Genomic DNA, 13839 nt, shown 5'->3' on the forward strand with positions numbered 1-13839 from the left:
TCAGGTCTGCGAGCACGTAGAATTTTGTCCAATGACCCCAAGCTACCCATCCTTATCGCTCGCGCGTAATTATGTTGCTGTCGCGCTCGTACAGTCACTGCGGGCGTCGCACAGTCGCAACAGCAATATAATTACGCGCGAGCGATAAGGATGGGTAGCTTGGGGTCATTGGACAAAATTCTACGTGCTCACAGACCGGGCTTTACAAAATAAAATGGTCTACTTTCGACCACCAAAAGAAGACAGAATAGAGGTTTACCTTGAGTAAATTCATACCATTATAAGGGTACTTATAGGTCGTCGCGTGGCGCGGGCGGGTCGGGCGGCGCCTCCAGCGACGGTTTGATGGTCTCCAGCAGCTTGATCAGCGCCTGCTCCGTCTGAAACGTGCGGCCGTGAACTGATAACAGGACTACAACACAGACTTGCAAACTTATTGTGGTACTCATTTCAACCATAGTGGCCATAAACTGTACAGTCAACGTCAAATAGTTCGTTACATTAAAGTGGCCAGAAAGTTAACAACACAAACTTATTCAAAGTAACAAAAACGTGTTGCGAGCTTTTCGGCTACCTTAGGTGTCAGTATTTGACGCTGACTGTATACAGGGTGGAAACGATAAGTGATCTCACTCGATTATTTCTAAACTATACAAGATAACGAAAAACTGGTTATTGATCCTGAAAGTACTTCACAAGCTCTTTCAAACGGTATCAGTAATAGGTTACAAAATTAACTGGATCTATCCAAAAATTCAATGTTTTCAGGTTCCATACTAAATGTATGCCAGCCACACAATATTAGAAGTGTTAATTTTTTTTATTCAATAATAAACACTTAAATTGAACTCCAAATTGCATTCTTATTTAAAATTATTCATAAAAAAACATTGCTTTAGGCTTTACTTGCTATAATACTATCAAGACATGAGTGCCATGACTGTGGCAGTACTAAATGTATGGAAGCTGGAAACATTGAATTTTCGGATAGATCCAGTTTATTTTGATACCTATTATTGCTACCGTTGGATAGAGCTCGTGAAGCACTTTCAGGATCAGTAACCGGTTTTTGGATATCTTGTATAGTTTTTAATATTATGTGGTTTTACTAAATGTATGGAAGCCGGAAACATTGAATTTTCGGATAGATCCAGTTTATTTGGTAACCTATTATTGATACCGTTAGATAGAGCTCGTAAAGCACTTTCAGGATCAGTAACCGGTTTTTGGATATCTTGTATAGTTTAGAAATAATCGAGTGAGATCACTTATCGTTTCCACCCTGTATACTTAAATAACGTCCAAATGTTGATAAAAGGGCAAGTAGATGCTCTTTTCTTCAACTTAAATTTACTCTGCGAAGTGATCAGTATGTGTTAGTAGGGGAGACCTGTATTAACTATCAGCGAACTCATAACAGTACACGTTTAGTTTTAGCTCAAGTCTCTTGGTGCGGGTACATTTTGTGGGAAATTGGCCAAGCCGCATCAAACACATACTTGATAAGAACTCGGCAAGTTTCTTCATCCCCACTGTAACGTTGCCGTTTGCTGTTTTTTCACAAATTAATATTTCTTCTCAATATTCTGATTTTGGATACCACTAGCGACATCTATTGGCGTGATTTAGAATTAATTTGCAATAGATGGCGCTTTTTGATCAGTTAATTGAAATATACTTTGATGAAACATTTCCTAGTGTTTTTATATTGATTATTCTATTTTTCAAATAGAATGTTTTCAGTGTTCTGGAAATTGTTTTCATCATGGTTTTATTAGTACAGTATTTACTTTTTCAAACGGCGAAACGAAACGTATCGCGATGTCTATGACAGAGCGGCTGTCAGTGGAGCTGTCAAATGACTTAGGAATTTGTCGATCGTGCGCAACCGCAATTTGATTATTTTCGGGAATGTAATTCCTTTTATTTCAAATCGGGTGGTGCAAAATGCATCCACGATAATTTCTTGATGAATAAATAAAAATAACACACATGAGGTAAGTTCCCGTCGGAGAATTTATTTATTTTTCGTGATTGATATTTTTCGTATTCCAGTACGTGGTTATTTCATGTGATCGTTTCTTTCAGAGATTCCCTAAATCCTATTCGGATGAGGGTATTGGGTTGCTGAAGACTGCGAGTGAAGCTTAAATTAGCGAACAGTCTTCGTAAGTATTTCTTTCCCATTGCGGTTTTTTTCATAACCTAATGCCACGTTCCACATGTGATGCTGACACTGGTATTTTTCGTTTCAGATGCGGGATTTCATATTTTACGTTTTGATATTTCATATTTTACGATTTTACATTTCATATTTTAGATATTTCAATATTTCATATTGATTTCTATAATTATTACTCCTTTCTGAACTGCTGATCTCTTCGCATTTCCTCCTTGTCATCAAACCTCTGTCTCTGCAAGAGTGTGAACGCTTTCCTGCCGAGGAGATGCAAGAGTTTCATCTGGCACTGTGCGCTTGAGGCCGTGGAGGACGCTGCTTGTAGCCTAAAAGTGTGCGAGACCCGTTGGACCCCGGAAGAAGAGAGGAACGTTCAGGGTAACGGCTTGTAACCGCATGGCTTCCAAGGTACCCACTTTTCCATCCTTCAAGTAGGAGTCTTTCCGACCTGACATCGCGCAGTTATCTTAACTAGTAGAGTCTTTTAATATTTAGGCTGAGTTTTAAGAAATTTGTAGTGGCAGTAATATTCACCAAACCGAACCTAATTAGCGACCCTGAATCCCTTGAGATTGGCACTATCTATTACAGTAGTTATAATATCGTAATTGTTACCTGTACATGAGCTAACGAGATAAAAATAAATTGTGTCAATTGAGAGGGAGCTGTTTTATTTACATTTTTTAATTTCACACAAGGAACGGTAACTTATATAAATTTCTGCAAGCCGGACAACCTCTTTTTCACGTGCAGACAACTCACCATCCTCTCCGTCTGCACCGGTGGCGGTTCAATTCCAGTCACCAAGCCGCCAGGAAAAAATCCTTTTCTTGCACCACCCTTGGACGAATAAACCACTGGACGCGTAACGAGTGACGTTTTCGTCTTTACCCCGCTAGCACTTACCAAGGCTAAATTAGCCATGGTAAATGTTGTCAGGTTGTCACTTTGTCAGTATGACGCGAGCTCTCGAAGAGTAAAAATATCACGAAAAATGGGTAAATGCGCTGTACTTTATTGCAAAAATTTTTCCAGTCACACAAGAAATGTTTCTTATCACGCGTAAGTACATTTTAAATCTATTATAGTAGCTATTTTTTCGTAAAATAAATAAAATTTGATATGTAAACAAAATATGATTACGTCATTTTAAAAAGTACTCATTGTACATGTAAATGCTTAAAACATGTAGCATATTTAATTTGGTTGGATTATAGGTTTCATTCATTCATTCACATCTCATTTTGTATGACGTAAAGGGCTTGAAAAATGTCGATAAGTTTATCGATATACCAAACAAACTGAAATTATTCAAATTAATTTTAGATTTCCAGTGGATCCAAATAGAAGGAGAAAGTGGATAGAGGCAGTCAGAAGACAAAATACGTGGATTTCAACTAAAAACCACTGCATTTGTAGCATTCATTTTGCGGAAGAATGCTACAATGCCAATTCTACGAAACAGAGAAAACTGCACAAAGATTCTATACCTACATTGAATTTGCCTAAAGGACATTGGGAACTTTAATATGAGAAAATGCCCCACGGCGGACAAAGATGAAACGTATTTTATTTCAAAGCTTTATACTTGTAGGTATATTCACTTAAAGCGCTATGTTGTGATATATGGGAATTCTGAGATATGACGAGTCTAAGTTGAAAATATATTTGTCTAAAATGATTTGATATTTTTAATGTTATGTTGTTTGGCATTGCAGAGTAACCAATAAAAGTAAATAAAATAATATAAATAAATAAAAAAATATAAATAAAATAATATAAATAAATAAAATATTAAAAATACTTTAATTAATATTAGACAACATCTCATATATTACTCCAACCCAAAATAAGTAGCTAAGGCATTGTGTTATGGAAATCGGGAACGACGAACCACAACACACCCAAACCAGAGACAATGTGAAAAGATTGTTTTCTATATTGTCCCGGCCGGGCATCGAACCCGGGACCTCAGGATTGGCCCGGCACACCTTGAACCGGTGTGTGCGCCTCTCCGCCACCGAAGTCGTCAAAAATGTTACCTAAATGTAAAATAAAATAAAATATTAAAACTTCATTTTCTCAATAATCCCATAAAAGAGAAAAAAAAATACACGGAAATTCATTGGATATTAGTATGTATCATCTGTGATAGGTTTCGTTTGTGTCCGCTACTTTTCGAAAAGTGGTGCAAAAAGTTCCCAATGTCATTTGTAAGTACAATCATTATCAAATTTTAATAGATATTTTATCTTAAAAGTCAACTAATTCACCAAATTATCAGTAGACACAAAACATTTATGGTTCAAATTGTGTAACTGGTATGGCTCAAAAGATGAGGAGACATATGTATAAAGTGCCCTAAAGGGCTACCTTTTTTAGGGTTCCGTAGTCCTGACAAGGAACCCTTATAGTTTTGCTATGTCGGTCTGTCCGAGGTTTTGCTTGGAAACTATTGGCACTAGAGAGCTGTAATTTTGTGGAGGTATGTTTATTAATCACGCCGATAAAACAGTAAGATAAAATTTTGAAAAAAAAAAAATATTACGGTAGCTAGTTGCTTTACATGTAAAGTGGGGGTGATTTTTTTTATCTTCTACCTCATCGTGTGGGATATCGTTGGACAAGTCTTTAAAATTGCTTAGGGGTTTCTAAGGCTATTTTTCCATTTAGAGATCTGTTTGCAGTGGCGGGGCAAGACCTAAATTTGATGTGGGCAAGACAGATTTCGCGAGGCCTTGTTCTGTGGCGAACTGAATTATAAAAAAAGTAATAATAAAAAAACAATGAACACTGACAAGTTTTTATTCATAAAAATACAAATTAGATTAATATTTAAAAAAAATTTTTTTGAGGCGCGACACAGTGGATCGAAATGGCAATAAAGTGAACATAGGAATTTTTTCCGGAATTTTAAAAATTGCCAATCGATAGGCCTTTACTCACTTATCACGACATGTCATATCACATTTTTCTCTAAACCTGATACTTTAGCTTAAAAAAAAATAATTTGTGTTTTTTTTTTGTATGGAACGAGACATAAAGTACTAATTTTCTCCAAAGACCTGCTAGATCGTGACTTGAAACAACCTAGGTCGGTATAACTGCATTATTTACTAATATTCTAAGTTATTTCCAGCTGCTCCAAACCGCAACTTGGCCTGTTAAACGATTCCGAAAAAAATTTAAAATTGACTCTTCTTGTAATTCTATTTTAGTACTTTTTAGTCTATTACGGTACTAGAAAGTGATTTTATCGTTAGGTGACATTGTTATCTATTCTCAGAATCTGTTAAACCCTTTCTTTCCTATCAGCACATGACTTCAAAACAACAATGAAGTTACACATACCTCGTAATTAACGTGTTTTGCGAATAAGCAGATAATGGTCAGGGGTGTGGGTAAAAATCAGATAAGGATTGTTTATTGGTCTTAAATTTAGTTAGGGCTGTGTAACGTCACCAATAAAATTCAACTTTAAATGCGGTTTTTAACATGTAATTACAATGGAAGCTATTGTGAATAATATAGATTTGTTCGTAGTCTTAAGAAATACGTTAAAACCTTTGATAGACAGTGAGGAACTTTATAATCACCTTTTGCAGAAAATGGTACATTTAACAGAAGAAAACAGTGTTAAGTTAAAAAAGTTTTGCCGGAAGGCTTGAATCTCCAATTAACTGGGTCTGACGCGCTCACAATGTATGAAAATGTTTGTTTTTGAATGTTTCCCGCTAGGGGCGCTGTACAATCCGTCATACATTTAATGTTATTTTTTGACGCGCTCAATGTAAACTCACACTAGGCCCTCAGATCTTTTTAATGTATGTATAGTAGCTGCGTTTATTTCTTCAGGAGAATAAGACTCACTTATACGCGCCACACAGATTTATTTCTGTTTCGGAGTTAATTTATGTAACGGTTTCCTCGGGATAAAGGAAGTAGTCGAAGCATGTAGTGTAGAAGTGGCACGACGTTTTCTTTAATTGCATTTATATTTGACTAACACCAATATTGTTGGGGCACCATGATTGTGTCAGAAGAAAATCTCTAAAGTTCGCGTCGTGGAAGGTGCGATTTATTTGATGTTGAGTGTAGTTGCCAGACCCAGTTAATTGGAGACTCAAGCCAATGACTGTTTCTTCTTAAAATTTGGGGAAGAGATAGATGACTGTTTGTCCATCTTCCATTAAGATTAGTACAAAAAATCCGGAAAATCTTTTTTAACTTAACACTGCTTTCTTCTGTTAAATGTACCATTTTCTGTAAAAGGTGATTATAAAGTTCCTCATCAAAGGTTTTAACGTATTTCTTAAGACTACGAACAAATCTATATTATTCACAATAGCTTCCATTGTAATTACATGTTAAAAACCGCATTTAAAGTTGAATTTTATTGGTGACGTTACACAGCCCGAACTAAATTTAAGACAAATAATTGTTTATTTGTCTTAAATTTAGTTCGGTTCGGTTCGGTTCGGTTACTTATCTGTTTTTTACCGACACCCCTGAACATTATCCGCTTATTCTCAAAACACGTTAATTACGAGGTATGTGTAACTTCATTGTTGTTTTGAAGTCATGTGCTGATACGAAAGAAAGGGTTTAACAGATTCTGAGAATAGATAACAATGTCACCTAACGATAAAATCACTTTCTAGTACCGTAATAGACTAAAAAGTACTAAAATAGAATTACAAGAAGAGTCAATTTTAAATTTTTTTCGGAATCGTTTAACAGGCCAAGTTGCGGTTTGGAGCAGCTGGAAATAACTTAGAATTTAGTAAATAATGCAGTTATACCGACCTAGGTTGTTTCAAGTCACGATCTAGCAGGTCTTTGGAGAAAATTAGTACTTTATGTCTCGTTCCATACAAAAAAAACACAAATTATTTTTTTTTAAGCTAAAGTATCAGGTTTAGAGAAAAATGTGATATGACATGTCGTGATGAGTGAGCAAAGGCCTATCGATTGGCAATTTTTAAAATTCGATTTTCCGGAAAAAATCCCTATGTCCACTTTATTGCCATTTCGATCCACTGTGCGCGAGGCCCCTTGTACCGCGAGGCCGTAGGCGGTGGCCCACGTCGCCCACGCCTTACGCCGCCTCTGTCTGTTTGCGAATTATTAAAGTTTAAAGTGCCAATTTTTTTTCGAGTCCCCTCTAAAAACTAAACCGTTAGCTTGAAAAATCTGGGAAAATTCATAATAATAATTTATTTTATGAACTTTCAAGGAAAACTATAACGGTTAAGATACATCAGTTAGTTTAGGAGTAATAGTCATTTGACTCATGTATTATACTTAACTAATAAAAATTCCTAGAAGAAAATACAAAAAGTTACTTTAGATGAAGTAATTGCTTGCTTCTAAAATATATTGTGTTAACGACGGACAACAACTACGGAACCCTACATTACACGTGGCCCCCGCCCGACACGCACTTGGTCGGTTTTTTTTAAGTTATCTTTGACATTCATAAGTGCCAAAACACTGGTCAAATTTGAATAAAATATTTATGATTTTGATTGATTTTTTGGCTTTATTTTAGTCACATGAAACAAAAGATGATGAGATCCACACAGATGGAACATACAATTTAAACTTTTCATTGCATCTAAATATTAATAATATCATCACAAAAATACGCCAAATGACTACGATTACATATTATTATTATTTTTTATTTTATTAACAGGTTTTATTTTCAGTATGCAATACCGAGGTGGAACCTTTTAGATCTGTGTCATCCCCTCACGTTTAGTGAAATACCGGGGTGGTTGGAACTTGATTTGGTCCATCCTGTCATCAACTGTTTTTCAATGGGACGACTTCTGAACATCAGAGAGATCTTGACTGTCAAGATACGTGAATTAGGCCACTGAACTTTTCAAAACAAAACCAACACAGGTGAAATAAAAAATGTATTGTTTACTATATGGGTTGAAACTCTTACTGAACCCACTACCTACTGTAATCGATTATGTCAGTCAAAATGATTTAAGGGATCTATTCAGGACTACTCTAGAAAGTAAAAAAATCTTTCATAACCATTGAAGTCAAGGGTTCTTGCTTGAAGACTTATTTAATCATGTCTGTCGGTATTATAAGTGCCAAGAAGTAGGTATATAGCTAGGTAAAGGGTAGATATCTACCTAATCTACCTTACACTATAACCAGTAGACCAGTAGTGAATATTTTATTGTCAATATTCGACTTAGGCTACCTAGTCCCTACAAACGTAGGTTCTAGTTTGAAAGGTTTTGGCGTGAAATGAGGTAATAGGGGGCTGTAGTAAGTTAGACTAAGTATATTTTTCTATTAATAATTACTTTAAGTGCATTAAAATCAATAATCCATAAATAAAAATATTTAAAATTTTGCATGTCAATTACTCGCTTCGCCGCGCGTGCCCGCAAAAAGTATTTATGTAGTAATATTCGGCACCATAGGTACTTACGACTACATAAGGTTTGACCGCTACAGTTTGCAACAGTAGCCAGAAAAAAAATAAAAATGATTTTTCTCCATACAAATTTTCTTGTCATATTTTTTTTAAGCATGAAAGGCTCGTTTTATCGAAAAATGTATAATGACAAATGTTGATCAGCATTCAAAATGCTATCCAAAACAATTTTTGTTTCGGTGAAATTATGACTTTCGATCGTATGTCCACCTATTTTTAAAATCAAACTACTGTGCGACGAGGCCGAGGCTCGTTCGCGTCGGTCGCAGACCGACGTTCGCGATCGGGCCGTATCGAGCGCATAAGGCGCCCGATCAGTGGCGAACCCAACTAGAGGGTTGCCCGACCTACTCATTTGTATTTACTCTGCTAATAAGGTCCAACAACTCTCCTCTGTCACAAGTCATCCCTTGCGTCCGTGTGTACCTGCACGAGGAGCGCCCGCGTGGCGTCGAGGGCGGAGCGCCAGGCACGCAGCTGGCCGCGCTGCTCGTGCGAGTGCTGCCGCAGCAGCCGCGCCCACTCCGCCGCCAGCGGCCCGTCCAGACCGCTCATCCTGTGACCATAAACATTATTAAGCTTACGGATACACTAGGGCTGAGGCCTGAGTTGCATCAACTTACTTTAAACGCTATAACGTTAGTCATTATCATCATTTCAGCCATAGGACTTCCATTGCTGAACCAAAGCCGGTTGGTGACGGCCTGCATCCATGTTAAAATAAGATTGTGCAATACAGCCTTAGTCTATGTTCCTACTATTAATACGAGGATTGTTCAAATTCACGATGGTGCAAAAATTATATCTTGGACATTCCTTTATAGTACAGCATTTTCTTTCCCTCAAATAGAAAACGGCTATTGCTGGGATTACTACCAAATCATCCACTGAGTAGAAAGCCCGACTTCATTACGACTTCCGATGCGTGTTCTAGTTTTAAGAATGTTTCTGCCTCAGAAATTCGTTTTATGGAACATAGAGCTATCATTCGAATTACAAATCAAAAATAAAATATACTAAGACGTATTCTGAACATCTCATTTTACATGGGCGTGGCCCATAGATCATAAAACTGGTGGCCTTTTGACGTAAAAATATTATCTGGTTTGGATTATGAACTGGAAGATACAGTGTAGGTTAGCCTCCCATTTGATAGACAGACGATCTGGTAAAGGTTGCGATAGGAGACCTGTGGAAATTCTTAGCAGGCCTTTGTCTAACAGATAACATCCTCGGACTGAAACAACAATGAGGGCTATCGTTTTTGTACTTAACAGTTGGCACCCCTGGCGATTGACAGGACTTTACTCTACAGTGGCGCCATCTTGATGAGTGCAAATGCGATAGTCCTCCTACCACTTTAGCGCTCACCAGTTGGTGCCACTGTCTTCGCCACTAGCAAGTGACAGGACCTTACTCTACAGTGGCGCTAACCGGTGAGCGCTAAAACGATAGCCCTCATTCCAAACAGCAGCACGAATCGTTACATTCCCTCTAATATGGTCGAGTGAAGCGATGGCTGGTTCACTCGTAATGTCTGTGAACAGGCGCTGCTTTCGGGGACTGGTCAATCCAAGTTATTCCAATTTATGTATGCGAGTCATTTCTACTAGTATTTAGGTATGTAATTTGTAAGTCTAGATATTAGCACGTCACTACCGTGTTTAATATACCACGCAATTTTGTATACCCATTATAAGATACACTATACAAGAATGCATGGTAAATTCAGTGAACTGCTCCTGAATCGAATGTACCTACTACTGCTATTTCTATTTATTTATATTAACCGGCAGACAGTGGTGACTGAGTTTGTTGCGGCGCTTCTTCTCAGCACTTGCCAAATGTTGGTCTCGAAGCGCTGGTAGGGTAAAAAGATTATGAGACATGTAGAGGCTCCTTAAGAGCAAAATGACGATTTGTAAGAACTATTTATTAGTCCAAACAAATNTTTTGATTTTGAATTTGCCAGTGTGGAAAGGACCTTATTGGAGCTCTATATCCTGGCTATACTAGTTGTAGTGACACCACTGATTTATGAAAATAGAAGTGGAATTAGTCCGGCAGCAGTGAACGTTTTTGGCTGAAACAACAATGATTTGAAACAACAACGATTTGAAACAGCACGGACCTGGAATGCAGCTGTTCGACGTCGAGATGGCGCTGGTATTGGTACAGCTTCCAGTACAGCAGCGCGTTGATGAGCAGCAGCAGCAGCAGCGAGCCCAGCAGCCAGCGCTCCGTCCCTCCGCGCGCCGTCCGCGTCCCACGCGGTACGGGCGCACACGCTGGGCCCAGCACCGCCGCCACCGCCGCCGCTTCGGGTGGAGACGCTGCATAACATACACATACACTGGTCATCACAAAAATCGACCCTCCCGCGACAAGCACTTACAAACGCACGCATTTCCACTTCCCACCAATATTGGCACCATTTAAAAGCCTAGTTCTAAACTTCATTTCATTAAACGAAAGGGTTTTACCACAAAAATGTGTCTAGAAGGATCCAGAGTCACTTCTTCAAAAAATAGGTAGTTACGCTTGAGCTAACTTCTATAGTTATGAAACTATTAAGTTGGTGTCAAACTGTCTATTGATATCTTCATTTTTAGTAACAAATGCTAAGGCGGACGTATTCTGTCAGAATGCAGCACTTTTATTTTTTGGCCAGCACTTTTGATTTTGGACCAAAATGGATGATGTCCTTTGATATCTTTTTTTTTAAATTTTCATACAAAATAAATTGTATAAAATCCGATTTGTATAAAAATTAAAATGAAGATATCAATAGACAGTTTGACACCATACCCCAATAATTCAAAACCACAACTGTTTAAAAAAGACTGGTCTTAAAAACTTAATTAATTTTAAATTACCTGTAAATTACGATTTTTGTTCGGATTGATTTTTGGACCAAAAATATATGATACGTGGATGATGTCCATTCTCAATGATTTGGCCACTCTCCACGGTTGGGATCTGGGGTTGTTTATCAAAGTGTCAATAGCGAGACATACCGATGCCGACGGGTCGCCGATGCCGGCGGTGCTTGCGCGCGGCGGGCGCGGCGGCGTCGGCCTCTGCTGCCAAGCGAGCCTCCAGAACGCGCGCGTAATCCTCCAGCCCTGACATCGTGTTCTTCTCCAGGAAACCTGAACACAACACCAATACAATCATCACCATCATCAACAGCCCGTTACAAGTCTACTGCTGGACTATGAGCCTCCTCCACTATAGTGGAGGGTTTTGCCATAATCCGCTTCAAGCTTGGCAGGGGCAGGCGGGTTGGAGAGCGCAGTTTAAAAGATTGATGTTTTACAGAGAGCGCTGCTGCCTGTCCTAAGTCGCCTCTTACGACACCCGTGGGAAGAGTAGGGGTTGGTGACAAATGTATTCTACTCTGCCGTCACCACACAAATTGCAGTGTGGTGTACGTAAGCCGTTTGGTGACGGCAGAGTAGTATAGCAATACAATAATCTATACTAATATTATAAAGCTCAAGAGTTTGTTTGTTTAGTGGAACCACAGAATAATAATAAGTACTACCAGGCCTGTTCATCTCCGCGAGCTTACATCGAAAACAAAACACGCACGATACTATTTGACAAGGCCTCACATACGAGCGAACATTGACTCACGCACGCGTATTCTTGTGTATGATGGAAGAAAATAAAGAAAATGGTGTACTAAATACTGTGCAATATTTAACTGCCTAAATAATAATAAAAACACAGAATGTACTTTTTTAAGTTGCCTCAAGACACTGAGGGGTAAATAACTAGTTAATATTATTCATGATAATTCATGTATTTCCTCCGCCATTTTCCGCAGTTTGGCACCTCACGTCACATCATTTTACCGAAGTCAGCCCTATAGCTTCGGCGCAGTGCCGATCACTGACGTTTGTCAACAAAATGGTGCTTGACTCTTGAGACAGGCTAAATTACACCATTTGTTAATGACATTGAGCATACATTTTTTTAAATACCTTCGCGAAGTAAAACTTCTGTTCGTAGTACTTATTATTATTCTGTGATGAAACTGACGGGCCAAGCGATTGTGACGGCGGAGCGAGGCGATCGCAATACTATTCCTCATTGCTCGGCCATCGCTAGTTTCATGCCCGCAGACTTAGAGATTAGCGGTTTTGTTCCCCAGTCGAGGAAGCACGTCATGATGTCGTGCCCTGAGTGCCTGAGCAACTGGACGTAGGAGGATTTAATTAATGCTGCTAACAACGCAACACTTGTAGCGAAGTTTTGGGCTGACACTGTGAGGTTTGTTGTCGACATGATAAGAAGATTAGAGATTACATTCAGCTTGTGCAGTCAGCATCAAATGATTCTCAACACATCATTGTTACTATTGAAATAAGGTTGTGTTGTCAACTTTTCGGCCACGTTGGGTGACACGAACTATTTGACGCTGCTGACTGTACCACATTTTTGCTCAGTATAGCTGCTTCAACAAAGTACCGAAGCCGAGTACTTTCGTTTATTGAATATTTATACTAATATTATAAAGCTGAAGAGTTTGTTTGTTTGTTTACTTAAACGCGCTAATCTCAGAAACTACCGGTCCGTTTTGAAAAATTCTTTCAGTGTTAGATAGCTCATTTATCGAGGAAGGCTATAGACTATAATATACCATCACGCTACGAGTAATAGGTGCAAAGCAAAAATGATTTACACGCGTACGAAGTCGCAGGCATTGCTAGTGTTTATTATAAACAGCATTTGGCCAGCTCAAATAAAATCGATTTGACACACTGGATGTGTTAAGAATCGGGATAGAAGAGGGATAAATGATACCCAGGCTCAAGGAAGGGAAAGCGATATAATAAAAGGATAAAAGGAAGATACAGGATTAAAGGGATATAGAAGAGACAGACTGATGACAAGTGACATATAGAAAAATATAAACCATAAACGCTATCAAAAGAGGCCGTTCGTAACATCTCTCCCTCTCTCTCAACAATGATAGAATATGAATATCAAGAAAAGAGAGAGAAAGCGGGAGAGATTGATACGACCGGCCTTAAGGTGGGCTACCAAAAGAGTTAAAAGTTTATACTTTGTGACGTGACGTGGTGGTTCAAATTGTTCTGGCTTCGGGTCAGGGGGTGGTGGAGTCTTGCAGTCAGGTGAACAGATGAGGCGTCGTGCAGAAAGGAAGAGGCGTCGTGCAGAAAGG

At 38.5% G+C, this 13839-nt stretch overlaps 1 protein-coding gene across 1 annotated transcript; it reads right to left on the minus strand.

The window, feature by feature from the left end:
- Nucleotides 1-115: 115 nt before the first annotated feature.
- LOC114353431 (uncharacterized) lies at nt 116-11793 on the minus strand. Its single transcript, XM_028305449.1, has 4 exons — nt 11663-11793; nt 10777-10978; nt 9072-9201; nt 116-380 (listed from the first exon to the last, which is right to left on the minus strand). Exons 1-4 carry the CDS (start codon nt 11775-11777, stop codon nt 291-293), a joined length of 537 nt encoding a protein of 178 aa, XP_028161250.1. The 5' UTR covers nt 11778-11793; the 3' UTR covers nt 116-290.
- Between the last annotated feature and the right edge of the window lie 2046 nt (nt 11794-13839).

Source organism: Ostrinia furnacalis, unplaced genomic scaffold, assembly GCF_004193835.3.
Source record: "Ostrinia furnacalis isolate ACB-3 unplaced genomic scaffold, ASM419383v2 OfSCF0176, whole genome shotgun sequence".
Taxonomy (NCBI): domain Eukaryota; kingdom Metazoa; phylum Arthropoda; class Insecta; order Lepidoptera; family Crambidae; genus Ostrinia; species Ostrinia furnacalis.